The sequence below is a fragment of the Jaculus jaculus genome, chromosome 7, assembly GCF_020740685.1.
Source record: "Jaculus jaculus isolate mJacJac1 chromosome 7, mJacJac1.mat.Y.cur, whole genome shotgun sequence".
Taxonomy (NCBI): Eukaryota; Metazoa; Chordata; class Mammalia; order Rodentia; family Dipodidae; genus Jaculus; species Jaculus jaculus.
Genome location: NC_059108.1, coordinates 152,876,777 through 152,902,762, shown reverse-complemented (window position 1 = coordinate 152,902,762; position 25,986 = coordinate 152,876,777). Strand labels below are relative to the sequence as shown.

The window sequence follows — 25,986 nt, the reverse complement described above, 5'->3', positions numbered from 1 at the left end:
TGTAAATGAAATTACTCCTGTTGGTTAGGAATTCCTCGTCCTCTTTCCCAGGCGTTGGGAGCCGCCACTGTGAACACATCACTACCTTTGCTTGGTTATAGTTGTGCAGCATTGTCCTGTGACTAGCTTTCTGTTCTCTAGGACCACTTCCTCCTTTTAATAAGAATTCTATTCTGTTGTGTTAATGAACTTATGTCACTGTGTCAACATGCCCTAGAGAAAGAGCAGCAGATAAAAACATTTGACTCACGTGTGTGGCTGGTAGGCTCTGTGGTTCTGAGGCTTGAGGTGAGAAACAGCATCACAGTATGGTATGCATCAAAGCATCAAAGCTCACCTCATGGCAGCCTAGAGGCAAAAAGAGAGGGAAGAGGCTGGGGTCCAATACTTTTCAAGGGCAAGCCCCTGATGTCCTAATTTCTTTCCACCAAACCTCGCTTCATAAGTTTCTACCAGCTCTCAACAGTGCCATCATTTGGAGGCCAAATTTTTTAAATATTTTTTGTTCATTATTTATTTATTTATTTGAGAGTGACAGACACAGGGAGAAAGAGAGAAGGAGAGAGAGAGAATGGGCGCGCCAGGGCTTCCAGCCTCTGCAAACGAACTCCAGACGCGTGCGCCCCCTTGTGCATTTGGCTAACGTGGGACCTGGGGAAGCGAGCCTCGAACCTGGGTCCTTAGGCTTCACAGGCAAGTGCTTAACCCCTAAGCCATCTCTCCAGCCCTGGAGGCCAAATTTTAAACAAAAGAGCCCTTTAGAGTATGATCAAATCATAACACTGTTGCATGCTATTGACCGTATTTTCTGTACGTATTCACCCCTCTGTTGGTGAGCATTGAAATGCCTCCATCTCTTAGCAGCATGTACTGGTCAGTGAACAGGGAAATGCCCATGTTTCTTCAAGGTCATGATTTTATGAGGTGCTGGTCAATATTCATTCCCCAAAGGATCTCTCCCAGTCTCAGGGCTTTAAATAAATTGTCTTCTTGTTTCCCTATGGCGAAGACTGCACCTAGTGCCTTGTGTGTGTAGGACATACTTTTAACACTGAACAGTGTTCTCAACTGTTGTCTGTGTATGTCCCTATTGTGGTTTGATTCAAGTCCTCCATGAACTTGGGTGTTCTGAATGCTATGTTCCCAGCTGATGGAGATTTGGGGATTATACTGCCTGTTGGAGGCAGTGCCTTGTTGGGGACAGGCTTATGGGTGTTATAGCCAGCTCCCCTTGCTCGTGTTTGGCACACTTTCCCATTGCTGTTGTCCACCTTACGTTGGCCAGGAGGTGATGCCTACTCTCTTCTCATGCCATTGTTTCCCCCTGCCATCATGGAACTTCCCCTGGAGTCTGTAAGCCAAAATAAACCTTTTTTTTTTTCCCCATAAGCTACTCTTGGTTGGGTGATTTTTACCAGCAGTGTGAACCTGACTGCAACAGTCCCTAACTTGGACTGCCTGTTTACATCTGTATTAGTCACTTGTGTTGCTGTGGCCAAGATGCCTGTCAGAAACAACTTGAGGGAGGGAGGATTTATTTTGCTTCATAGTTTCAGCAGTTTGGTGTATCTTTGCTTTGAGAAGCAAACCATGCACTTGAGCAGAACATGATGGTGGCAGTACTGTGTGGCTCAGGACAGCCGCTCCAGTGCAGTAGGCTAGGAAGCAGAGGACAGGGGTCAAAATTAGCAGCAGACTGTCTCTTTCTTTCTACATTTTTTTTTTTTTGAACTGTCACTTTTAAAGGGGCTTAGCTAGTGACCTACTGGTTAGGCCACACTTGCTGAAAGTTCCCAAAAGCTTACCACCAGGTAGGGAAGAGATGCTACCCTGCGGTTTCTCCTGGGAGTAAGTAGCGTGTGCTGCTCCCTGGTTGCTTAGGCCAAACCCTGGAAACACGCATGTCTTAACTCTGTTTTTTTTTTTCTTTTAAATTTTTTTGTTCATTTTAAAAAAAATTTATCGATTTGAGAGAGAGAGACACAGAGAGAAAGACAGAGAGAGAGAGAGAGAGGGAGGAAGGGAAGGAGGGAGGGGAAGGGAGGGAGAATGGGCATGCCAGGGCCTCCAGCCACTGCAAACGAACTCCAGATGCGTGTGCCCCCTTGTGCATCTGGCTAACGTGGGTCCTGGGGAATCGAGCCTCGAACCGGGGTCATTAGACTTCACAGGCAAGCGCTTAATCACTAAGCCATCTCTCTAGCCCTTAACTCTGTTTTTAATGACAACTTCCATAATTACAGACAATAAGCCATAAAAATTCCTTACCTTCCCCCACTTTCCCCTTTACAAATCCATTCTCCATCATATCCCCTTCCTCTCTCCATTACTTTGATGTCATCATCTTTTCATCCTATTAGGAAGGTCTTGTGAAGGCAGTGCCAGGCACTGCGAGGTTATGGATATCAAGGCCAGTTTGTGTGTGAATGACTGCATCATAAGGAGTCCTATACCCTTCCTTTGGCTCTTACATTATTTCCTCCACCTCTTCTGCAATGGTCCTTGAGCCTTGGAAGGCGTGATAGAGATGTCAGTTCTAAAGACTCATCTGTCACTTCTCAGCACTGTGGAGCCACTATGGGCCACCCCAGTGGTCACCACCATCCGAAAAGAGAAGCTTCTCAAAGCAAAAGTGAAAATACCATTAATATATGGGTATGAACATTAAGTAAAGTGCTTACAGGGCAGTTTGGTGAACATAGTGTATGCGTTTAAGTAGACAAGAACAGGCATTACACTTCTAGGGCTCATGATCTCCCCTGCTGTTGCAGTCAGGTCCACATTGCTGATAGAAATCACCCAACCAAGAGCAGCCTGTGGGAAAAAGAGGTTTACTCTGGTTTACAGGCAAGAGGGGAAGCTCCACGATGGCAGGTGAAGACAATGGCATGAGCAGAGGGTGGACATCATCCCCTGGCTCACATAAGGTGGACAATAGCAACAGGAGAGTGTGCCAAACACTGCCATGGGGAAACTGGGTATAACACCCATAAGCCTGTCCCCAACAATACACTGCCTCCAGAAGGCATTAATTCCCAAATCTCCATCAGCTGGGAACCTAGCATTCAGAACACCTGAGTTTATGGGAGACACCTGAATCAAACCACCACACCTGCCATGGGCTTTTGTTTTTTTGAAGTAAGGTTTCGTTCACTCTAGTCCAGGCTGACCTGGACTTCACTCAGTATTCTCAGTATTCTCAGGGTAGCCTCAGACTCACAGTGATCCTCCAACCTCTGCCTCCCGTGTGCTGGGCTTAAAGGTGTGCGCCACCATGCTCAGCTTGCCATGGGCTTTTAGGTATCAGTACCTGGTATGTATTCCCTCCCATGGAGCAGGCCTCTAACCCATTTAGAGAGTAGTTGGTATCCCCTATAACAGGCATGCCACTATTGCACCTGTTGGGTCATTTGGCCTAGCTGGCCAACCTTAAGGCTTGCTTCTACTGTTTTCACTGCTGATGAATTCTGTCTCCCATAGGGTTGCATGCAGTGAAGCTTTTTTCGTATTTCTGTCAACTAGTCTATAGTGAGGAGGTTTTCAGCTCAGCTCCAGCTTGATTTCTCAGTGATCTTGCAGCTCAGGCATGTGGAGTCTTTTGGGGGCAGCAGGGACCTCTCTGGGCAACAGCTCCCTGAAAGGTATCTTATCCCTGGAACTGAAAATTTTCTAGTAACAGTCTATGGCTTCTGGATGTGCTATTATCCAAAAAAGTAGGTTTCCATATGGCTTATTCATAACATCTTAGATTTTGATTAACCCTCCTCCAACCCTACTTTTACTCAGTCTTTCCCAGAGCCTCACCTAGTCCATTCCACTCCTAGTAATCTGTTCATCTGCTTACATACGTACAATACCATTCCCTTAAGTCCTCCCCTCTCCTACCTCCTTTTTGCCCTTCTCGAGCTTCCTGGCCCTCTGCTACTGATTTTTATTTCAACTCACATACAAGTCTACACATTTGTAGCTAGGGAGAAAACGTGGCATTTGGCTGTCTGGGCCTGGATTACCTCACTTAGTATAATCCTTTCTAGATCCATCAATTTCCCTGCAAATTTCATAATTTTATTTTTCTTTACTGCCAAAGAGAACTCCATAGTATAAATGTACATCTTCATTATTCATTCATTAGTTGAGGGACATCTAAGCTGGTTCCATTTCCTAGCTCCTGTAAACAGAGCAGCAATAAACATGGTTGAGCACGTATCTCTAAGGTAGTGCGATGAGTCCTTATGCCTGGGATGTTCATATGCCATCTATATTTCTTCTTTTGAGAACTTTCTAGTTCCATGGTCCAGTTTTTAAATGGGTTGTTTGATTTCTTATTATTTAGTTTTCTGAGGTTTTTGTATAGCCTAGATATTAACCCTCTGTCAGATGTGTAGCTAGCAAAGGTTTTCTCCTATTCTGTAGGCTGCCATTTGCTGTATTTACAGAGTCCTTTGCTGTACAAAAGATTTTTAATTTCATGAACTCCCAGTGGTTGTTAGTGGTTTTATTTCCTGAGCAACTGGGGTTATATTCAGAAAGTCATTGCCTATGCTAATCTGTTGAAAAGTGTTTCATCTACTTTTTCCTCTAGCAGTTTTAGAGTTTCGGGTCTAATATTAAGGTCTTTGATCTATTTGGACTTGATTCTTGTACAGGGAGAGAGACATGCATCTGTTTTCATCCTTCTATATATAAATATCTAGTTTTCCCAGCACCATTTGTTAAAGAGACTGTCTTTTCTCCAATGAATGTCTTAGGCATTTTTGTTGAAAATCAGATGGGTGTAGCTGCCTGGATTTATATCTGGGTCCTCTGTTCTGTTCCATTGATGTACGTATCTGCCTTTGTGCCAGTTCCATGCTGTTTCTGTTACTATGGTTTTATAGTATAGCTTAAAATTGGGTATGGTGATACCACCAGCCTTATTTTTGTTGCTCAAAATGGTTTTGGCTATTCGAGACTTCTTGTGCTTCCAAGTGAATTTTAGGATTTTTTCTATTTCAGTGAAGAATGCCATTGGAATTTTGATGGGGATTGCATTAAATGTGTAGATTGTTTTTGGTAAGATTTACATTTTCACAATATTGGTTTGGATGTCTTTCCATTTCCTAATGTCTTCTGCAATTTCTTTCTTGAGTGCTTTAAAGTTTTCATTGTGGAGATCTTCACTTCCTTGGTTAGTTTTATTCTGTTATACTCTGTTTTTCTTTGGAGGCAACTGTGAATGGGAGATTCTTTTGAGTTCTTCAGCATGCTTGTTGTTAGTGTGTAGGAAGCTACTGATTTCTGTGTGTTCACCCTGCGTCCTGCTACTTGCTAAAAGTGTTTATCAGCTCTAACTGTTTGCTGTAGAGCCTTTAGGGTCCTTTATGTATAGATCATTCATATTGATCTCTTCCTTTCCAATTTGTATCCCTTTTATGTTTGTCTCTTACCTTATAACTAAGCCTTCTATTACTGTATTAAATAAAAGTGGGTATAGTGGATATTCTTGTCTTGTTCCTGATTTTAGTGGAAAAGCTTCAAGTTGCTCCCCAGTTAATATTATGTTGGGTGTAGGTTTGTCATAAACAGCCTTTATTATGTTGATGTGTTCCTTGGATTTTGTCATGCCTTTTCAGTGTCTATTGAGGTAATCATGTGATTTTTGTCCTTCATTCCATTTATATAGTATATTATTTTATTTACTGATTTGTGTATGTTGAACGATTCCTGCATCTCTGGGTTAAAGCTTACTTGGTTGGGGTGAATGGTCTTTTTGATATATTCTTATATTCTGTTGGCCAATATTTTGTTCAAAATTTTTGCATCTATGATCATGAGGGAGAGTGTTGTGTAATTTTCTGCTTTTCTATCTGTCTGGTTTTGGCATCAGGGTGATGCTGGCTTCATAGAAGGAGTTTGGTAGAATTCCTTCCTTTTCTATTCTGTGGAAAAGTTTGAGAAGTATTGGTGTTTGTTCTTCCATGATGGACTGGTAAAATTTAGCAGTGAATCCATCTGGGCCTGGACTTATTTTAGTTGGGAGATTTTTTTATTATTTTGGGTTTTCGAGGTAGGGTTTTACTCTAGCTCAGGCTGACCTGGAATTTACTGTGTAGTCTCAGGGTGGCCTTGAACTCATGGCTGTCCTTCTACCTCTGCCTCCTGAGCCACCACGCCCGGCTTGGGAGATTTTCTTTTCTTTTCTTTTCTTTCTTTCTTTTTTTTTTAAATAACTGCTTGGATCTCTGTGCTTGTTTGTAGGTCTATTTAAATGGTGTATCTCATCTTGATTCAATTTTGGTAGGTTATATAAATTTAGGAAATTATCCATTTCTTTCAGATTCTTCTTTATTTTTATCTTTTGAGAGAGAGAGAGAGAGAGAGAGAGAGAGAGAGAGAGAGAGCGAGAGCGAGCGAGCAAGAGAATGGGCACAGGCAACATCTTAACCACTAAACCATCTCTCCAGCCCCATTTCTTTCAGATTTTTAAACTTAGTGGAGTATATGTTCTTAAAGTATGTTCTTAGGATTTTCTGAATTTGTTTGGTAACTGTTGTAATGGTGACTTTTTCTTAATTTGTGTCTCTTCCTCTTTATTTTATTCAGATTTTCTAAGTGTTTATCTTGTTTATCCTTTCAAAGAACCAACTCTTAGGTTCATTGATTTTTATAATTTTTTTTGAGGGGTTTCTATTTCTTTAATTCTGCCCTAATCTTTATTTTTTCCATCTCCTCCATTACCCTTGTTGTCTGACATACGCTTTGCTTCGCGTCACTCAGAGTGGGGCTTTGGGGTGGAAGGGGGTCTTTCACTAAGTTCCTGTTGTGGAGAAGATGGCATCATGTATTTGGTAAATATTTGTTAATGAATATGGGCAGTTTTGTATTCTTTTTTTTTTTGGTTTTTTGAAGTAGGGTCTCACTTCTGGCCCAGGCTGGCCTAGAATTCACTTTGGAGTCTCAGGGTGGCCTCGAATTCACAGCAATCCACCTATTTCTGCCTTCCAAGTGCTGGGATTAAAGGCATGTGCCACCACGCCCGGCTAAGTTTTGTATTCTTAAGTCTATCTGAGTTACGTTGTTTTATCTGCATGAAATACAAACAGCCATATGTGGTTATTCTGGAAAGTAGTTAAAAGTTTCTCCTGCCAGTGCCCTGAAGGACTGATCTGGCTGAGAATTTTTTACCAAACTAGTGGTTTTTTGTTTTGCAGCTCCTTTTCTTGCCCTTCTGATCTTCTTTCCTAAAAGGATAGTTTGTTAGATACAAGAAATTACACCAATTATCATCCTCTAGGGAAGTTGATATATATAAATAAAAGCATATCAAACACTATAGTACTTTTGAGTTAAAGAAACAATTTTGTGTAACTTGGGTTTTCTGTAGTTAATGGATGACCAAATTGAAGAAATCAAAAAGTTTAAGATGCGTTCTAATTTCAACATGTTAAACATGCAAAAAACGTCTTTTAGAATAGATGAAGTATACTGTAATAGGATCCTGAAACATATTTTATGAATTGAAATTTTCTGTCAAGAGGTACAGATAGATTTAAATAGTGATATAAAAATTTATAATTAATGCTACTTGTTCTGATGTTAAATATTTTACTTGTTCAAACAGCTGATACTAATTCTTCTAAATCGGTTGGCAGTGATGCACCCTGTGTTGTAAAAGTGGTAAGAAATTTCATTAATTTTTTTCTTTTCATAGTATGTTAGTATTTATTGTGCAAAACATCTTTTGATAACTAGAATTAATTAAACCATAAGACATTAAATTTTCAATAAATATTTAATGAGACACAAAAGTAGCCTTTTAGTTTCAAATAACTTGAGTTCAGAAAGTGTGCTCTCCTGTGAACTGGAGTGGCATCACTTGGGGACACGTGCGTGAGAGCACAGAGGTAGCAGAGGTGGACTAGCAATAGTCAGCTCTTTTATCTTGGCTGTTTACCCTAGACAAGATGCTCTTCATTTATATCCTGCACGACTGAACCCTGCCAGGGTAGTTGCATTGTGTTTTGTTTTGCATTTACTTGGACTTCCTGGCCAACTCTTTCCACGGTGCCTTTTCTCGGTTTCCTTCCCCTCCCTGCTCAATGAGCTGAGGGTCAGTTCTGTGTTTGCTGAGCCCTTTCTGCTGTTCGGAGGCTGGGATTGCTTGCAGGGCGTAGAGGCTGGTGTCATCCTCTGGGACAGAAGTGCATTAAATAGCTAGGACCATTTTCAGGTTGATGAACTAAAAGAAGTTTTAATTACTCTTTTAAAATTTTTCTTAAAATATTTTATTTGAGATAGACAGAGAGGGAGAGAAAATGGGGCCTCCAGGGTCTCTAGCCACTGCAAACAAACTTGAGATGTATGTGCCACCATGTGCATCTGGCTTATGTGGGTTCTAGGGAGTTGAACTTGGATCCTTAGGCTTCCCAGGCAGGTGCCATAACCACTAAGCCATGTCTCCAGCCCCCCCCCCCTTTAAAAGTCAATTATGCATCTTCTTTTTTGTTTGCATTGTTGTGTGTATGTTTCTGCAGTGTATGCACATGTATGGGAATAGATGCATTTGTCCCGTGCACATGTGTACAGAGACCAGAGGAAGACAGTGGGTATTCTCTATGACTCTTGTGCCTTATTTCCTTGTGATGACAGGTCTGTCTGCACTGGGGTTGACGCCCTTGTTTGGCTAGTCTGCCTGACCAGTGAGACCCAGTGATCCTCCTGTCTCTGTTCACCTGGGCCGCGGGTATATGCAGCCAGTGCCCGGCTTCGCACATAGGTGCTGGGGAGTAAGCTCAGGTCCTCAGGTGTGCACAGCAAGTCCTCTTACCCTCGGAGTCACCTCCCCAGGCTGGGGCTAGAGTGAGGTTTAGGTTAGCCTGGGCTACAGTGAGACCCTGCTTCAAAAACAAACAAATCAAACAAAAACTAAGAAAAATAAAATCTTAAGGGCTGGAGAGATGGTTCAGTGGTGGTGTGTTTCAGTGTGAACTGGTGGCACTCTGTACTGCAGAGTTCCCTTAAAGAAGCTTGCTGACTGATGTTCCATTTTTATTCATTGGTGTTATGAGAAGGGAATTGAATTTCCTTCAGTGTCATTCTTTTTTGGTAGGAAGGAAAACTCTGTACTGCTTCTTCTTTAAATGGCAGCCAGTTGCTTTTAGATGGTGCCATTGAAATGCATCACATTTTAATTTTTTTTCTGTTGTCATCTTCATTTTGACACTTACAAGTCTTAAGGAAACGTTTAGTGATATTCTAGTTAAAATGTCAGTCCCAATTTCTTTTCTAACTCTTGTACATTATAGAGTTGGCAAAGTATTTTAGATTTGAAATATGTTAATAAAATTTTAGTTATGAGTTAAGGTATTTTCTTCAACAGAAATAGCTAGCTTTGGCTAGAGTATAGTACCAAGGAAGTGTCTCCTTTATTTTGTCATAATGGAAGTTTATTGGATTAGAAAAAGTATGAAATGAGCTCAAAGAACCTTCATTGTACTGAGGCTTTTATTGTAATGGCCTGATTTATATGGTTGATTCTCATTATTTTAAGTTTAATAAATTATTGCCTGAAGGAAAACTTGAAAATTAAGGTTGATATGGCATAGGTTGGAACTGAATAAATCAGATTATTTTTACTGTTGGTAATAAGCCAGAATTTGTCTTAGGAAAGCACTTTTAAACCTGAATTTTATTAATGAGCAATTGTAAAAAGTTAACCCAAATCTCCTCTCTTTAATTTATTTTTTTATTTCTTTACTTAAGATGGTATGACTCCTGCTTGGTCATTGGCTTGTGAGACATTCACATTTGGCAACCGTTGCTGCTAGGAATGGGCCATGGTTTATGAAGAGGCATGTGTTGAACACAGGTCAGGGGCTTGGCACATAGCCTACTGACAGAGATGGTGGCATGCTGGGCCCATGTATACCACTCTTCCTGTTCTGACGCAGAGCTGCAAAGTAGCCCTTACAGATGCGACAGGCTTCTGTGTAGCTCTGATCCACATGTTGCTAAGGCTAGGTCTTCTGTTGTGGTTAAGCACTTGTTCATGACTAGGGACTACTTGCGTACAGATGGGGCAGTCGTCTGTGAGTGTTTTAATGGAGTTACCTACTATGGAAGTCCTAGAAATCTGAGGTAATAGAACTGTATGTGTGAGAAAGGATTTTATCAAAGCCTCAAGGAGCAAGTTAATGTCTGTGGCAGTTGAGGTTCTTACGAAGAAAGGTGAATGTACTTGAAGTATTTGGGAAAAGTATCTCCAGCAGCCAAAAGGTCTGTAAGATTTGCTCACTGATGCTCATGGGCCTCATTTATCAGTTCTCTTAATATACTATGGAACTTTGAACACTAGTTAGGCAGGTTTTCTGTCCAAAATACTTTGTTCCTGCTGGTTTAGAAACATTTGCTTTCATGTTTGAAGTTGTCACAGTTAATTTTTTTCTGATTCTCAGTAAACAAGATAATAATACAGAATATCAAAACACTAAGTAAACTACTCTATCTATCAGCAAAAATTCATTATTTAAAAGTCCATAAGATTGTAAGCCATTTCTTTCCCTTATTAAACGAGATGAAACCTTATGCTGGATGTTTATTGTTGTGTAAATACCTTTTTGTGAATGTATGCCTCTTTTTTTTTTTTTGGTTTTTCGAGGTAGGGTCTCACTCTAGCCCAGGCTGACCTGGAATTCACTATGGAGTCTCAGGGTGGCCTCGAACTCTTGGCGATCCTCCTACCTCTGCCTCCCGAGTGCTGGGATTAAAGGCGTGCGCCACCACGCCCGGCGAATGTATGCCTCTTTACAAATAATTCAGATTTTTAATATCCCTTGAAATGTGAAATGTATATTGTCTGGTACAGTTGGGTAAAAACAACTGTTACTTAATGTCACTTCTTTTTACTTTAAAATGTTGTAGGGTTTGTTTTGAAAACGTAGAATAACAGGAAGGAAAGGATATCACCTTCCGTTCGGTGGACAAAGTTCTCTTGCTTTGGAAATTCAGAAATATCCCTGCTGGTCCTTACGGCATACGTGTAATAATGATGAGGAATCGGAAAGGAGAAAGATTTGGCATTTAATTGGTTAAATCAGGCATTGGAATTTCATGAAATTTCAGAAATGTCTTGTAGTCCCTTGGTGGTACACTTAACTGGTTGCTAGTCTTTGATTAATAGAAAACTTACTAAGGATGAAAATTGGTTTAAACATTTTTCTTAAACTTATGCAAAAATTGAATTTATATATCTAATTTTATATAGTTTATTACTTAAGAAAAGTGAGTGTAAGAGAAATACAAAGCTTGAAGTCCAATGTGAGAACATCTAAAATATTTCTAAAAGAGGAGAACTTAGTCTTTCAATAGCGCTAAATTTAGGAATCAAAGGAAAGTGAATGTTAGTTTGCTTTTGAAAGTTCACTGATAAGCACTTGACGGTTTTAACTAGAGCTGATACTAATTAACTCTTACATTTTTAAGGAACCCAGTGACAACGGACCTCTCTTTACAGAATTAAAGTTCTACCAGCGAGCTGCTAAACCAGAGCAAAGTAAGAAACAAAATGAATGTGTTTATATTTTTTAAATGAACTCTTTATTTTGTTTTGTATGAGCCAAGATTAGAGCATTGTATCTTTACTTTGTTATCTTTTACTTTGTAAATAAATTCCATTTAAGTGGTATTTGCATAAAATACTTCTGACATCTTAATAGGTTGTAAGATTTATTGATAAAATAAAGACAGTGCAGGAAGTATAGTGAATTAGCCTTAACTCATGTGTTCGATTCCAGGCTCCCCAGCTTTTGGTGCATATGCTAGTGAATTCTGGGGCCTGTCAGCTGGGGCATATGAAGCATTGGACAGTGTGTGTCTCTGGAGAACAGGACTACTTTAGTGCTCTGATCCTCTTGCCTATTTCTCCTCTCTGGATCCCAAACTTACTGTGCGGGGAGCAAAGCTTGCATTCCCCCATCTTAATTTGCTAGTTGAGGAAAGACATAAACAATTAAAAATGAAACCCTGCACGTTTGTAGGTTAGGGTAGAGGTGGGGCCACCTACAGAGGTGGAGGCCAGTTGCAGCCCCAGCACTTGCCCTTGCTTTGTGCAGAATGTTGAAGGTAGGAGAGCAGGTTTGTAATAATAAAAGTGTTTTGATCAGAAAGTGCTTTTTCTTAATTGGTTGTACTGAATTCTTTCGTTCCTGTCTGATGAGTACAGGTGAGATTTTCTTACGTGTGTAGGTACATTCTGCTTCTGATGACTTGTGAAAGAATATTGTGTGTGACAGTTGAAATCACAAGCCTCTGTTTAACTTCCAGTTCAGAAGTGGATTCGTACTCATAAATTGAAGTATCTTGGTGTTCCTAAGTATTGGGGATCTGGTCTGCATGATAAAAATGGAAAAAGGTAAAAACCGCATGGTTTGTTTTGCTGTCTCTCTTTTTGAGCATTTCCTATCCAGTAGGTTTATTAAGGAATTATTAACTGAGTACACACAGTATCTGTGGGGCTGCATGTGGTGTGGGCTGTGTGGAGCATTTGCAAAAGAGGAGGGGCCTTGTGTCCTTACCATCAGGCTGACTCCTTGTCAGAGTGAGGTGCCTCTCAAATCTGGAGTCTCCCATGGAACAGTGTCAGCTCCTACTGACAATAGGAACAAAGCCAAAAGTGACCAGCACCCATATGGTCCTCCCATGTCTTTATGCCAAAGAGAGTCCGTACATTTTGAGTTAAATGCACAGCTTGCCTGTGGCCTTTAGTCCTATAGTGACAAGAGATTAAGGTATAAGCATTTAGAAGACAGCTAGACGCAAGCTTGTGCGATCTGTCTTGGGAATTGGTGCCTTGCAAATTAGATTTGGAGAAAACTCCTCGTACTTTTATGCAGGATCTATTCTTTGAAATATTTGACTGACTGACTGACTGAATGAATGAATAGAAGTTTATGGAGTAAAACTGGTAGGAGAGAGATGAAGAACAGGTTTAGTTAGAAGTGAGGTGTGCAAGTTAGAGTGATTTTAATTGCAAGTATAGGAAAACTTTGACTTAGCTGTCCTAAGCAGTCTGTCACCCTTTGCCTTGTGCTGCTTTGAGATAGAGTCTTGCTGCCTCTCCTGGGCTGGCCTTGAACTCTCTGTGTCCATTCTGAACTGCCTGAGTTCTAATTGACAGGTGCATTTGCCACCATCTTGACTTTGGTGTATTGTAGGGAGACTGTATTGTTTCCAGAATTCACATGCCAAAACAGTGCCCAGTGGCAGAGGTGGTCTTTTTGTAGCAGAGGCCTTTCCTGGAGTCCTGTAGTAGACTTCCTCTTAGGACTTTTTTTAAACCAAAATTTTCTCATTTTCATTTTTCTTTTTTTATTGATTATTGTTTGTTTCTTGGTTTTCTGATAAGGTCTCACTCTAGCTCAGTCTGACTTAGAGTCACTTTGTAGTCCAGGCTGGCCTTGAACTCATGGCGATCCTCCTCAGCTTCCTAGGTTCTGGCATTATAGGTGTGCTCCACCATGCCTAGCTCAGTTTTCTTTACTTTATTTTTCTTTGGTGGGGGGGGGGGTGTTGGAGGGAGACAGAGTCTCACTCTCACCTATTCTGACCTGGAATTTACTTTGTAGTCCCAGGCTGGCCTTGAACTCACAGAGATCCTCCTACCTCTGCTTCCTGAGTTCTGAGATTGAAGGTGTGCACCACAGTGCCACTTTATTTTCATTCTGAAACCAGTCACTGGCAAGAGCAAAGCGGTCATAATGATTGTCTTGTTGAAACATACGATTACATGGAAGTGGATAGAATACCAAAACCAGCTCCGTGCTCTGCTAGGAAAGACTGAGAATGGGAGGTTGTGGTGCAGGCCCACCAGCACTGCTTGCTTGAGATTGTGCATCTGTCAGAGGTGGGGGCTCCCTGAGAAATCACGTGTAGCATACTGTGTGTGGTTTTGCTGAAACACATTTGCTGTGAGGTGACCAGAACCTGGGGACCGTTGAAGGCTGACTGTAATCTGCCTCATGAGGTCACTACTAGGGGACACTTCAGAGGAACTTGAGTCCCGTGGCTAGTACTGAACATCTTCAGCTTGTGTCTTTTTTTTTTTATTTTTTTTTATTTATTTATTTGAGAGCGACAGACACAGAGAGAAAGACAGATAGAGGAAGAGAGAGAGAGAATGGGCGTGCCAGGGCTTCCAGCCTCTGCAAACGAACTCCAGACGCGTGCGCCCCCTTGTGCATCTGGCTAACGTGGGACCTGGGGAACCGAGCCTCGAACCGGGGTCCTTAGGCTTCACAGGCAAGCGCTTAACCGCTAAGCCATCTCTCCAGCCCCAGCTTGTGTCTTAATTTACCACTTGCTAGTGGTGACCTCATCTCTCAGCTCGTGTTTTTCATAATCTGAGTTGGTAGAGCTCTCTACTTCATAGGGTCAAATGACTTAGGCTAGTCGTACGTGAAGCAGTGACTGGCTTTCTAGGTTGTAGCTCTTCAGAATAATCAGTGGAAATCAGATGTAAAGAATAGAAAGTCAAAATACTCTTCCAGCTTCTTCCCCTGCCAGAAACCCTTACTTTTCCCTGTGATGTTATTGGGGGTGGGAAGATGGATGGATGGATAACTAGATAAATATAGCTTAGAGAACAGTAGGCTTGTAAAATATTAGCTACAACCATTTTGAAGTCATTTATGCTGGTTTATCTTTCCCCATCCTAGAATTATTTAGCCAAGTTCCCAGATAAGTATGCACCAAAGATTTCAGAGGAATTACTTGGAAATGACTCTCATTCTACTATTGAATGATAGCGCTGTCTTTCCAGGAGAATGTGGTAATGGTTTGTATGCAGTTTGTAGAATCATGCTTCAGTTGTTTATAGGTTAGAAATGGTGAGGCGATTAAAGGGTTATCTAGAGCTAGTGGGGTGATCTATATATAAAAACAAAGACCTGTTTTATATGATTTACTAATAGATCCTGTGTTTAGTTAATCAGTTGTGTTTTAACCCTTTTTCAGACTGTCAGCATGAGTTTTTTTTTGTCACTGGTACATAATTATACTAATTACACACATAACTTATTTGTAAAAGCAAACATATATCTCATCTTCAAAACCTACTATATAGAGGGCATCAGGAAGTTAAAATTGCTATTTTGAGTTTTAAAAATGGTTTATTTATTTGCAAGCAGAGAAAGGGGGAGAAAAAGAAAGAATGAATATGGGTGCACCAGGATCTGTAGCCTTGTCAAACAGGCTCCAGATGCATGTGTCACTTTGTGCTTCTGGTTTTATGTGGGTACTAGGGAATTAGACCTAGATACTTTGGCTTTCAGGCAAGTGCTTTAACTGCTAAGCCATCTCTCCAGCTCCCTGTTTTAATTTTTATTTCAGAGATCAGGTTAATAGGAATTTTTATAAAAATGAATAAATATATTTTGCCACCAACAATTGGTGACTTGGGACAAATAACTTTACCTGTAAAGTCATTATTTATTAAAAGATGTATGGGCTGGGTATGGTGCTACATGCTTTTAATCCCAGCACTTGGGAGGTAGAGGTAGGACTGCCATGAGTTCAAGGCAAGCCTAAACTAGAGTGAGACTCTAACCTCAAAAAAAAAAAAAATAAATAAATAAAATAAACAAGGGCTGGAGAGATGGTTCAGTGGTTAAGGCACTTGCCTGCAAAGCCTAAGGACCCATGTTTGATCTCTCTCCTGAGTCCACATAAGTCAGACACACAAAGGTGAGGCATGCGCAGGGTCGCACATGCCCACTTGGTGGTGCAAGTGTCTGGAGTTCGATTAAAGTGGTGAAAAGCAAGGCCCTGCCACTTACGAGTGACTGTCACAGGGGCATCGCAGGGTTATGCACACTTGACTTTCTAACACGTTCAGACTGTGTTCTAGGGGGATGCTTGCCAGTGTGGCTCCTGCGTTTTCTCCGCTGCAGGGTTTGATGCATTTACAGTTTGCTCTGCTTTACTCTTCTCTTCTTTTCTGTTTTGTTTTTCATGGTGGGGTCTCACTCTGGTCCAGGCTGACCTGGAATTCACTGTGTAGTCTCATGGTGGCCTCAAACTCAAGGCGATCCTCCTACCTCTGCCTCCCAAGTGCTGGGACTAAAGTGCTGGGACCCAGCTTAGAATGTGCTCTTCATGTTTATTGATTTTTTTTTTGGCGGCGGGATTTAACCAGACAAGTTAGAGGTTGGTAAACTTGGAGAGAAAAGTTGAACAGCGCTTCTGCGAATCAGTAATGCTCAGTGATATTTCAGGGTACCCTGTCTGTCTCAGAATGTGAGAGCTAGAAAAGGCCTTAGGAAGGAAGAGTCCCTGTTAGCTCACGACTTCTGTACAAGTTATGGCCTGTGTAACTAATATCACTTGATCAAAGTGACATAGCTAATTGATGGCAAAATCAAATATCTTAAGCAGTTTTATTGAATGTAGCTAGTTCAGCATTTCCTAACAGCCTTGTTTTTAATAGAATATTGATGCTACTAAAATGTACCTTTAAAACAGAGGCAGAGTCAGGAAGGAAGCTGCTATCCAGAAACATAAGCTAGCTTTAGGAGAAAGGCAGTGTCCTCATTCTTAGTCAGAACTGCGTTTGTATTGTAGAGGGATTTTATTTTCTCTCCTTTCAAAATATTTTTTAACAAGTATTTTATTTATTTATTTTGGCTTTTCTAGGTAGGATCTCACTCTGGCTCAGGCTGACCTGGAATTCACTGTGTAGTCTCAGGGTGGCCTTGAACTCACAGTGATCCTCCTACCTCTGCCTCCTAAGTGCTGGGATTAAAGGTGTGCGCCACCACCCCTGGCTCCTTTCAAAATATTTTAAACATTACTGTGAAAAGAATCATTTTGCATGGTGAGTGCTCGTGGCAGAGTCTCTTCCCTGTGTTACATCTCCGTCACTGACGCCTCTTGTTCGTCTTCAGTTACAGGTTCATGGTCATGGACCGCTTTGGAAGTGACCTACAGAAAATATATGAAGCAAATGCCAAAAGGTTTTCCCGGAAAACAGTCTTGCAGCTAAGCTTAAGAATTGTACGTGAGCTCTTTTACTCATGCTGTTCAACGTGGTTGGTGCGTCAAAGGCTTGTGCATGTTGCAGCTTGGTCCTCTGCTGGCTGGAGTTGGGCACTGCACTCACGTGCTCTGTGTTTCCTTCGTAGCTGGACATCCTGGAGTACATCCACGAGCACGAGTACGTGCACGGGGACATCAAGGCCTCAAACCTGCTCCTGAGCTGCGAGCGCCCGGACCAGGTTGGCTATCGCTTGCTTCTGCTGGTCAAAGCGCGCTTGCACACACACAGGGCTGCCGTGAACTCTGCGACCGCACGGGAGTCCCACCGTTTGAAGTCGACGTGGCAGTAGGAGTATTTCATCTTGACACTTTTATCTTGTTAACAATTTGCTGGCACTTTATCAAGTTGGCTATTTTACCCTAAATAATATTCAGAAGAAGTTCTTGTGATACAAAATGAATCTCAAATAGCTGTTTGGGGGTGGCAGCTTAAAATTGCATAGTACACCAGTGAATTATATTTGCTGTCTGCTTTGTCACTCTTTATTTCCTTTGTTAAGAGATCCATCAAATGTGAGTGTTCGGTTTCTTGGAAAATTTGATCTTTAACATGTTGATTATTCAAATCAGTTGCTTCACAGAAATATCTGAGCTTTGTAAATTTGTATGTGCTTAATGTTTAGAATTCAAATATGTAATTTTTTTTTTTTACTTTTTGTAACTATTATACGCTTTAAGAGGAGTGGACTAATAATGTATAATGTTATGTGGGTCAGTTTGGTTGGAGTAGAACATTTGTACATTTTCTTGTAGCTATTTCTCTGTTTTTTTGTGAAAGTCAGGCTTGTTTAGTACTCAGGATGCTACTTACCATGTGTTCTCACGGTTCATTTTATGTTACATGAAAAAGGAAGGTTGAATCATGTTTGAGTGAGTGGGGATCTTGGGTTGTACAGTTGTTTGCTTAGCTTTTCTTTCTTTAAGTCTGCCCCCTTTCTGTCACATTAACCATGATGGCTACAAGGGGTCGCTGTGGTGGAGTCAAGAATGCTCTGTGCTACGCGCGCTGGGCTGATGGAGAGGTCTTTACGGCAGACAGACTTCATCTCAGCTCTTTCCGGCCACTTTTAGATGTTTCTTTGTAAAAGAACCAAAGTATCACTAAGGTGCTGAACCATAATGGCCATTAACTGAAGTAGTCTGGATTTGTATAACATTATAAAAATAAAACTCCTGGGTGGGGAGATGGCTTGGTGGTTAAGAGCACTTGCCACTTAAGCATGAGGGTTTCTCAGGCCAGACTACCCACTTAGACTCTTCAAAACCCATGTAAGAAGCTGGGTGTGGCCATGCACCTCTGTAACCCCAGTCTGCTTGGGTGTGGGAGAGGCGAGAGGTAGGAGACAGGACCAGGTAATTGCTGGGGCTCGCTGATGGACAGCAGCTCCAAGTTGAGAGACAGACTTTCAAGAAAATTTACTATGAGGAAATCTGCTGTTCTCCTGGCATTTGTGTTATGTGGGCACTCATTGGGCACACACATCTACATATACATGTTCATGCACGTGTGATGTATGTGTGTGTATGTAAATATCTCCTATTAGCTTACCCTCTACTTCATCATGCTGATTTTGTTTATGTGGAAACACATGCTGTTCTCTTCCAGGAGTGTGCTTGGGATGAGAGTACTCTTCCAGTATTACATCCATCCTATATTCCTATGTCAGTTCCCCTTGTTTCCGCGTGCCTACGAGCACATGTGACAGAACGAGAGATGTGGTATGTGGCTGTAGACTAGAAGCCGAGTGTGTTAGTGCCGTGTGCTTGCTCATCAGAACAGCGTGAGTCCCACAGGTGGTCACGCATCTGGTACTCAGATTTAGCTTCATCATGAAGGCTCAGCGTTACTGTGTAGATAAGGATGTCGTCTAAGTTGGGGTGGTTTGGGGTGTGTGGTCTGAAGCAAGGTCTCACTATAGCCCAGACTGACCTGGAACTCACTCTAACTCATGGTAACCCTTCTACCTCAGCATTCCGAGTGTTGGGATTAAAGGGATGCACTATAACACCTAGTGTCTTGATCATTTTTATAAACCTTGAGATATTTCTTATGAAATAAGTATATATTTGAATTTTTTTCAAGTAAAAAATCAAGGATTGGAAATAACTTGTGTCATGTCTTAACTGTGTTGGGCTTACTCTTTGCTTTTCTGTTTTGGAAAGTGTGTTGATATTTTACTTTGGGTAAAATTTTGTTCTAGACTCTTAAGATTTTCAGAGTGTAAGATCTGTAAGCCTTGCTCATCTCTAGGAACTAAGGTTTATTACAAACTTAACACATACTTTTCTATGATAGTATTTAGAGTTATATATAAATACTATACATTTATTTATAAATATGTTATAATAAATACTAAATAAAAAGTATTTTCTGGGCTGGAGAGATGGCTTAGCGGTTAAGTGCTTGCCTATGAAGCCTAAGGACCCCAGTTCGAGGCTCAGTTCCCCAGGACCCACATTAGCCCAAATGCACAAGGGGGCACACGTGTCTGGAGTTCGTTCGCAGTGGCTGGAGGCCCTGGTGCTCCCATTCTCTCTCTCTGTGTCTGCCTCTTTCTCTCTGTCTGTTCCTCTCAAATAAAAATAAAAATTTTTCAAAAAGTGTTTTTTTTAAAGTGTTTTCTGTAGAGCTGGCTTAGTTGCCATAAATTCCTTTAGCCTGGTTTTTGTTTGTTCGTTTGTTTTTTTGTCCTTATTTCTCCATCAATTTGGATGGATAACTTTGCTGGATAATGTGATGTGGGTTGACAGTTATTATCTTTCAGAACTTGGAATACATCATTCTAAGCCCTTCTGGTTTTTAAAGTTTGTGATGAGTGATCTGCTGTTATCCTGATGGGCTTACCTTTATAAGTGACTTACTATTTCTCCCTAACTGCTTTCAATGTATTTTCCTTGCTGTGTGTGTTGGTAGTTGAATTGTAATATGGGAGAAGGGATCGTTCCTGGCTTCGTCTAGTTGGTGGTGTACAGGCCCCTGTATCTGCAGTGGCATCCCTTTCTTCCGCGATTTTATTGAAAACACCTGCGGTGCCTTTGGAGTAAAATTCTTCATCCTCTGCTATACATTGAATTCTTAGTCTTCATAGTGTCCTGGATATCTTGAAGTTCCCAGTCATACTTCCAATTAGCTTGTCCTTCTCCTTGTTGGGCTCTGCTAGATCTGCCACCTGGTCTTCTAGCTTAGATATTCTGTCCTCTCCTTCGTCCTTTTTATTGGTGAGACTTTCTACAGTTTTTTTATTTGACTTAGTGTGCTTTTCATCTCTAGTATTTTTGATTGGTTTTTCTTCAGTATTTCTGTTTTCTTACTCATGTCTTGTATTGGCCTCCTTACTTTATAAGGTTGGTTTCCTGTGTTCTCCTTTAGAATTTGTTTTCTTCTTTGATTCCTTTGAATATAGTTATAATCATTCTTTTGAAATCTTTGTCAGGCATTTCATCTAGATCATTCTCATTGGAGAACATTTATGATGGATTTATAATTTTCAGTGGGACTGTATTGTCTTGACTTTTGTGTTTCTTGTATTATAATGTAGAGATTTTTGCATCTTTGGTTAATTTGATGCTTGGGCTTTCTGATTATCTGCCATACTCTTGAACATGTAAATCTGATGTTACATATCTTCAGGGTAGGAGTTTAAGGTGCCAGATGTGGCTCTTACATGACTTCCAAAGTAACAGCAGAAGTGACCCTAGGTGTTGGGTTTGCCCGCTATGCAAATATTCTAGTAGGCTGGGTGGGACAAAATACAGGTGAATTCTGTAATTCAGCGAAGCAATACCTACGTTCCGTCAAACCTAGCATGGGTACATGTGAGAGTAGGGATTCAACCAAAAGATAATCTAACAGAGTCACAATCCCTAAAGGTGCGTATTGCCCCACACCCTAATCCCCCTTAATCCTGTCATCTGGAAGGCTGAGATTTCTGGTCTGTAAAGTGTTCCAGTTAGCCTGGTGCCAAGTGAGACCCTGCCCCCATGAATGACAGAAGAAGACAAAGACACTATAAATCAGGAAGCAACAAAGGATATCCCCAAAAGACAGCTCATTTAAGAATGACAAAGTGGACCATCAGTGAAATCTTAACACATAACCTGTGCTGACATGGAAGGTGCAATTGGCACTTTCAGTGCAGACCTATGGACCAGGCTTTGTGGCCAGTACTGACCTGTTGTAAGAAGGCCCTGTTACTTTCTGGGATAACTTTGGTCTCAGCTATGCCAAGTGCCTGCTTGCAGTAAAGTGCAACTTTACTGCACTGTGGGCTGGGCTACACTGGCTGGGTTGGGGGTCCACTGTTCTGATCACCTGTGCTGGGTGCTGCGTAGCTGAGTTCCCTTCCCCACGTCTCCAGTGGTTGCTGGCACTGGCAGTTGCGGGTGGGGAGGCTGTGAAGGGTACCTGAAGTTGTGCTGGAGCTGCATAGCTGGTCGCCATGGTCCTGTTTCTCACAAGCCGCTCAGGTAGTCCTTGCTATCTCTCCTTCAGGGTCTTGAGTTTGTGAGAGGCTGGTGTGAGTGGAAAATCCCTTGCCCCGCTTCTCCCGCACAGACCTGCGGCCCTGCAGAGCCGCTTCTGCCTGCCTCTCTGCTTGCTGGAGGCTCTGGCTCTCCTGCTTCTCTGCTGAAGTTCATAAATCCTTATGCTCCTTCGCTTGGGGTAGAATAGTGTGCTTTGCTATCTTTCTGCTGTTTCCCTCATTGTCTGCTTTGGAGTGGCTACTACGCTGCCATCCTACCTGTAAGTCTCTTGGCTTTTTGTTGTTGTTGTTGTTGTTTGTTCTTGAGCTACAGTGTTGTTCTAGCCCAGGCTGACCTGGAATTAGTCTCTGGTTGTCCTCGAACTCATAGCCCTCCTCTTACCTCAGCCTCCCGTGTGCTGGGGTTAAAGTCATGTGCCACCACACCTGGCCTGTTGGACATTTTCATCAAAAATAAAAACTAGGGATGGAGAGATGTGGTTAAGGCACTTGCCTGCAAAACCTAAGGACCAGGTTTGATTCCCCAGTACCCATGTAAGCCAGATGCACAAGGTGATGCATGCATCTGGGATTTGTTTTCAGTGGCTGGAGGCCCTGGTGTGCCTATTCTCTTTACCTGCCTGATTCTCTCTCTCAAGTAAATAAAATAAAAGCTCATGTAAGCAAGCACCTTTAACTGCCAACCCATCTCTCTGTTCCCCAAAATACAAACTCTCACGCTGGGGTGAGTCCAGCACAGCAGCAGGACGCTTACCGCACGCGTGCTAGGCCCTGACTCTGAGTTCTGTTTGAGCTCGAGTACTGCAGACAGAATGAAAGCTTTAAAATGTTGAAAGCTAGCATTGAGTGCTCTCTGTTGTGTGCATTTTAGTTTTAACTTGCAGAGCTGCTGTTGGCCCTTGTGGGATTGAACCTACCCGCCAGCGACAGTGTTGGGTGCTTCCAGGTGGCATCTGTGATTTTGGCTCTAATTGGATGCTGACGCCTTTGCAGGTGTACTTGGTAGACTACGGCCTTGCTTACCGGTACTGCCCGGATGGAGTTCACAGGGAATACAAAGAAGATCCAAGAAGATGCCACGATGGCACAATCGAGTTCACCAGCATCGACGCGCACAATGGCGTGGGTATGTTCATGGCACATGCTCTTGTTTTCTGCTGGGTTTCTCTGTGATTCTGGATTTATGCCTAAGAAGAGTTGAGGCAAAGCAGCATGAAGAAAGAGGGCAGAGGTTGGACTGCTGTTTGTGATGACGGGACCCTGTCCTTGTGTGTGTCTCCTGCCCTGAAGACAACTGGGAAGGTTGCAGTGGCAGGTGTTCATTCAGCCGCGGCTGGGATTTCGGGCCGCTTTCCTGTAGCTCAACTGGCATGTTGGTTTTTCTTTTCTGGAGTCTTTATAACAGGTATCTTTTACAAAATCTGTAAGTTAGCTTTTTATTTTTAGCAGTCTTTTTTTGTGCACATCACTGTGAATGATGTCAAATGCTCAGTTTTAGTATCTTCAGGTTTTTCAAAGATATTATTAAATATGAGAAGTATTTTTAATTTGTTTCTTAGACATCATAGTTTGAAATCCTGGGTCTTACCAGTTTGGACGTTAAAGTAAGCATAACAGTTGGAGATAAAGATTTCTTTAATGTAGCTCAGTATTCAATATACTGTTACATGTTAAAACATTTTAGGATGCAAGATTGACTTGAGCGTATTGTTGTACCTTATTGCTTTCTATGTACTTGATATTATGCCTTCACATTTTAGTGTGCTTAACACTTTGTAGCTCCATCTCGACGTGGTGATTTGGAGATCCTTGGTTACTGCATGATCCAGTGGCTTAGTGGCTGTCTTCCATGGGATGATAACTTGAAAGACCCTAACTATGTGCGAGATTCCAAAATCAGGTAGTGGTTAGCCTGAGTGGTAGGGCTGTGGGGCCTGTAGCGTTCTTCTGTTTGTTACCTACACTGCAGGGCTTTGTTGATGGTGGGTCTATTTTTTTTTTTTTTTCAAGGCAGGGTTTCTCTTGGTTATCCACCCGGGTGCTCAGAACTATAGTTTTAAGTGATGGTAATATGGAAATAAGAAAGTACTTGTTGAAGAGTAAAATTATTAGACTTTGTTCAGTTTATGTGCAGAATGTCTGTGAGGTACTTGAGTTACTGATGCAGAGCTGTTCCATGTGATGTGTACTGTGACTCAGCACTGATCTGTGACAAGCTTCAAATAGTGTCTCATTCTTTAATTTTTAACAGATACAGAGAAAATATTGCAGATTTGATGGAGAAATGTTTTCCTGAGAAAAACAAACCAGGTAGGAAAAACTTCTGAGAGGAAAGGTATGATGTCCATGAATTGCCCTTAACATCTGAACTTAGACATTTTATTTTAATCCTTGTTCTAAAGCTGGTTCTCTTCAAAAACAGTATGTTTCACCAGTGAGTGGTTAAATGAGTATTTGAATCTCACTTAGTTATTCATTGCTTTTAGGAAAGGAAATCAGAACTTTCTGTTTTGTTTCTGAGGTAGCATCTTGCTGTAGGCCAGGCTGACCTGGAGTTCGCTCTGTAGTCTCAGGGTGGCCTCCTACTCACAGCGCTGCTCCTCCTTCTGCTTCCCAAGTGCTGGGGTTAAAGTGTGTGCATCACCACACCCAGTGGAGGTCAGTGACTTTTAAAAACACTGGGGAAATATCAGTAAACCAAAGACAGACAGACTCCTGCTGTAGGGAAGCTAGCTAGCATTTTAGTTGGGAGGTATAGGTAATAAATAACTGAATTTTTTTAAACTTTTTTTTTTTTAGTATATATTTTATTTATTTATTTGAGTGGGGTGCAGATAGAGAGGCATGTGCCACCTTGTGCATCTGGTTCATATGGGTCTGGGGCATTGAACTTGGGTCCTTTGGTTTTGCAAGCAAATACCTTAATTACTAAGCCATCTCTCCAGCCCTAAATAACTGAATTTTATAGAATGTTACATCATTAGTCCTGTGGAAAATAAGAAAGCAGAGAATGTGGGGGGGGGGTTGAAAATGGGATAGGGAACTTAAGGGGTGGTAAGAATTAACTTTTTTGGCAGATTAGCCAAAGACATCCTCTGAGGAAGGAACACTGGAGCACTTGTAGGAAGGAGGAGGGAGAATAAGCTGTGTGGAAGTCTGGGGAAGATAAGGAATCCTTCCCTCCCCCCACTTTCCCTGAAACTCCATCATATCTCCATCATATCCCCTCCCCCTCTCAGTCAGTCTCTCATTTATTTTGATGTCATGATCTTTTCCTCTTATTATGATAGTCTTGTGTAGGTAGTGTCAGGCATTGTGAGGTCATGGATATCCAGGCCATTTTGTGTCTGGAGGAGCACGTTGTAAGGAGTCCTACCCTTCTTTTGGCTCTTGCATTCTTTCTGCCACCTTTTCCGCAATGGACCCTGAGCCTTCTCAGCACCATGGTGCCTTCTGAGTCATCCCAAGGTCACTGCCATCTGAAAAGAGAAGCTACTCTAACCAAAAGTGAGAGTAGCATTAATATATGGGTATGAACATTAAGAGAAGTGCTTACTGGGCAGTTCTATTAGCATAGTATATACATTTAGCCAGACAGCAGTAGACGTTACACCCCTAGGGCTCATGACTACCCGTGTTGTAGGTTTTCAGTATCAGGGATATATTCCCTCCCATGGAGTGGGCCTCCAGTCAAAGTAGAAGACAGTTGGTTACCCCATAACAGATGTGCCACTATTGCATCTCTTGGCTCATTTGGCCTGGCTGGCCAAATAGAAGGCTTGCAGTGTCCACTCTTGAGTATCTTCACTGGTGATTTCTTTCTCTCCCATTGAACTGCATGCAGCATGGCTTTTCCCAGCTTTCTGTCAGCTGGTCTACATGGAGGAGGTTATCAGCTCAGCTCCAGCAGGATGTCTCTGTGGCCTTGCAGCCCAAGTATGTGGGAGTCTTCTTCAGCAGTAGGGTCTTACCATCTATTCCTGGTGGGAAATCAAGGGCCTCGTTGATGGCCTGTAATGTTTTGGGGGCATCAGGGACCTCCCTGGCCAACAACTCACTGGAAGTTATCCCATCCCTGGCACTGAAAATTTTCTATTAACAATCTTTGGCTCCTGAGTATTCCATTGTCCAAAACAGTAGGTTTCCATTTGATTTATTTATATCCTCTTACATTTTGATTAGCTCTCCCTCCATCTTTCCTTTATTCAATCTCTTCCCCTAATCTCAGTTAGACTTTCCCCCCTTAATTATGTATTTATCTGAAAGAGAGAGAATGAGAATATGGCTGCTCCAGGGCCTCTTGCCATTGCAAATGACCTCCAGACTCATGTACCACTGTATGCATCTGGCTTTATATGCATACTGGGAATTGAACCCAGGCCATTAAGCTTTGCAAGCAAGCACCTTTAACTGCTAAGCCATCTCTGTAGCCCTA

General features: G+C 41.8%; 1 protein-coding gene across 4 annotated transcripts in view; it reads left to right on the top strand.

Moving 5' to 3' along the window:
• Vrk1 (VRK serine/threonine kinase 1) overlaps nucleotides 1-25,986 on the top strand; it is a 116,753-nt gene that overhangs the window by 50,962 nt on the left and 39,805 nt on the right. For all 4 annotated transcript variants that reach the window (XM_045155467.1, XM_045155468.1, XM_045155470.1 and 1 more), the window contains exons 3-10: nucleotides 7,601-7,656; nucleotides 11,461-11,530; nucleotides 12,301-12,388; nucleotides 16,917-17,025; nucleotides 17,154-17,246; nucleotides 22,545-22,677; nucleotides 23,331-23,451; nucleotides 23,803-23,861. In XM_045155467.1, the coding sequence (XP_045011402.1) occupies nucleotides 7,601-7,656; nucleotides 11,461-11,530; nucleotides 12,301-12,388; nucleotides 16,917-17,025; nucleotides 17,154-17,246; nucleotides 22,545-22,677; nucleotides 23,331-23,451; nucleotides 23,803-23,861 (729 nt within the window). The remainder of the gene's footprint in view (nucleotides 1-7,600; nucleotides 7,657-11,460; nucleotides 11,531-12,300; nucleotides 12,389-16,916; nucleotides 17,026-17,153; nucleotides 17,247-22,544; nucleotides 22,678-23,330; nucleotides 23,452-23,802; nucleotides 23,862-25,986) is intronic.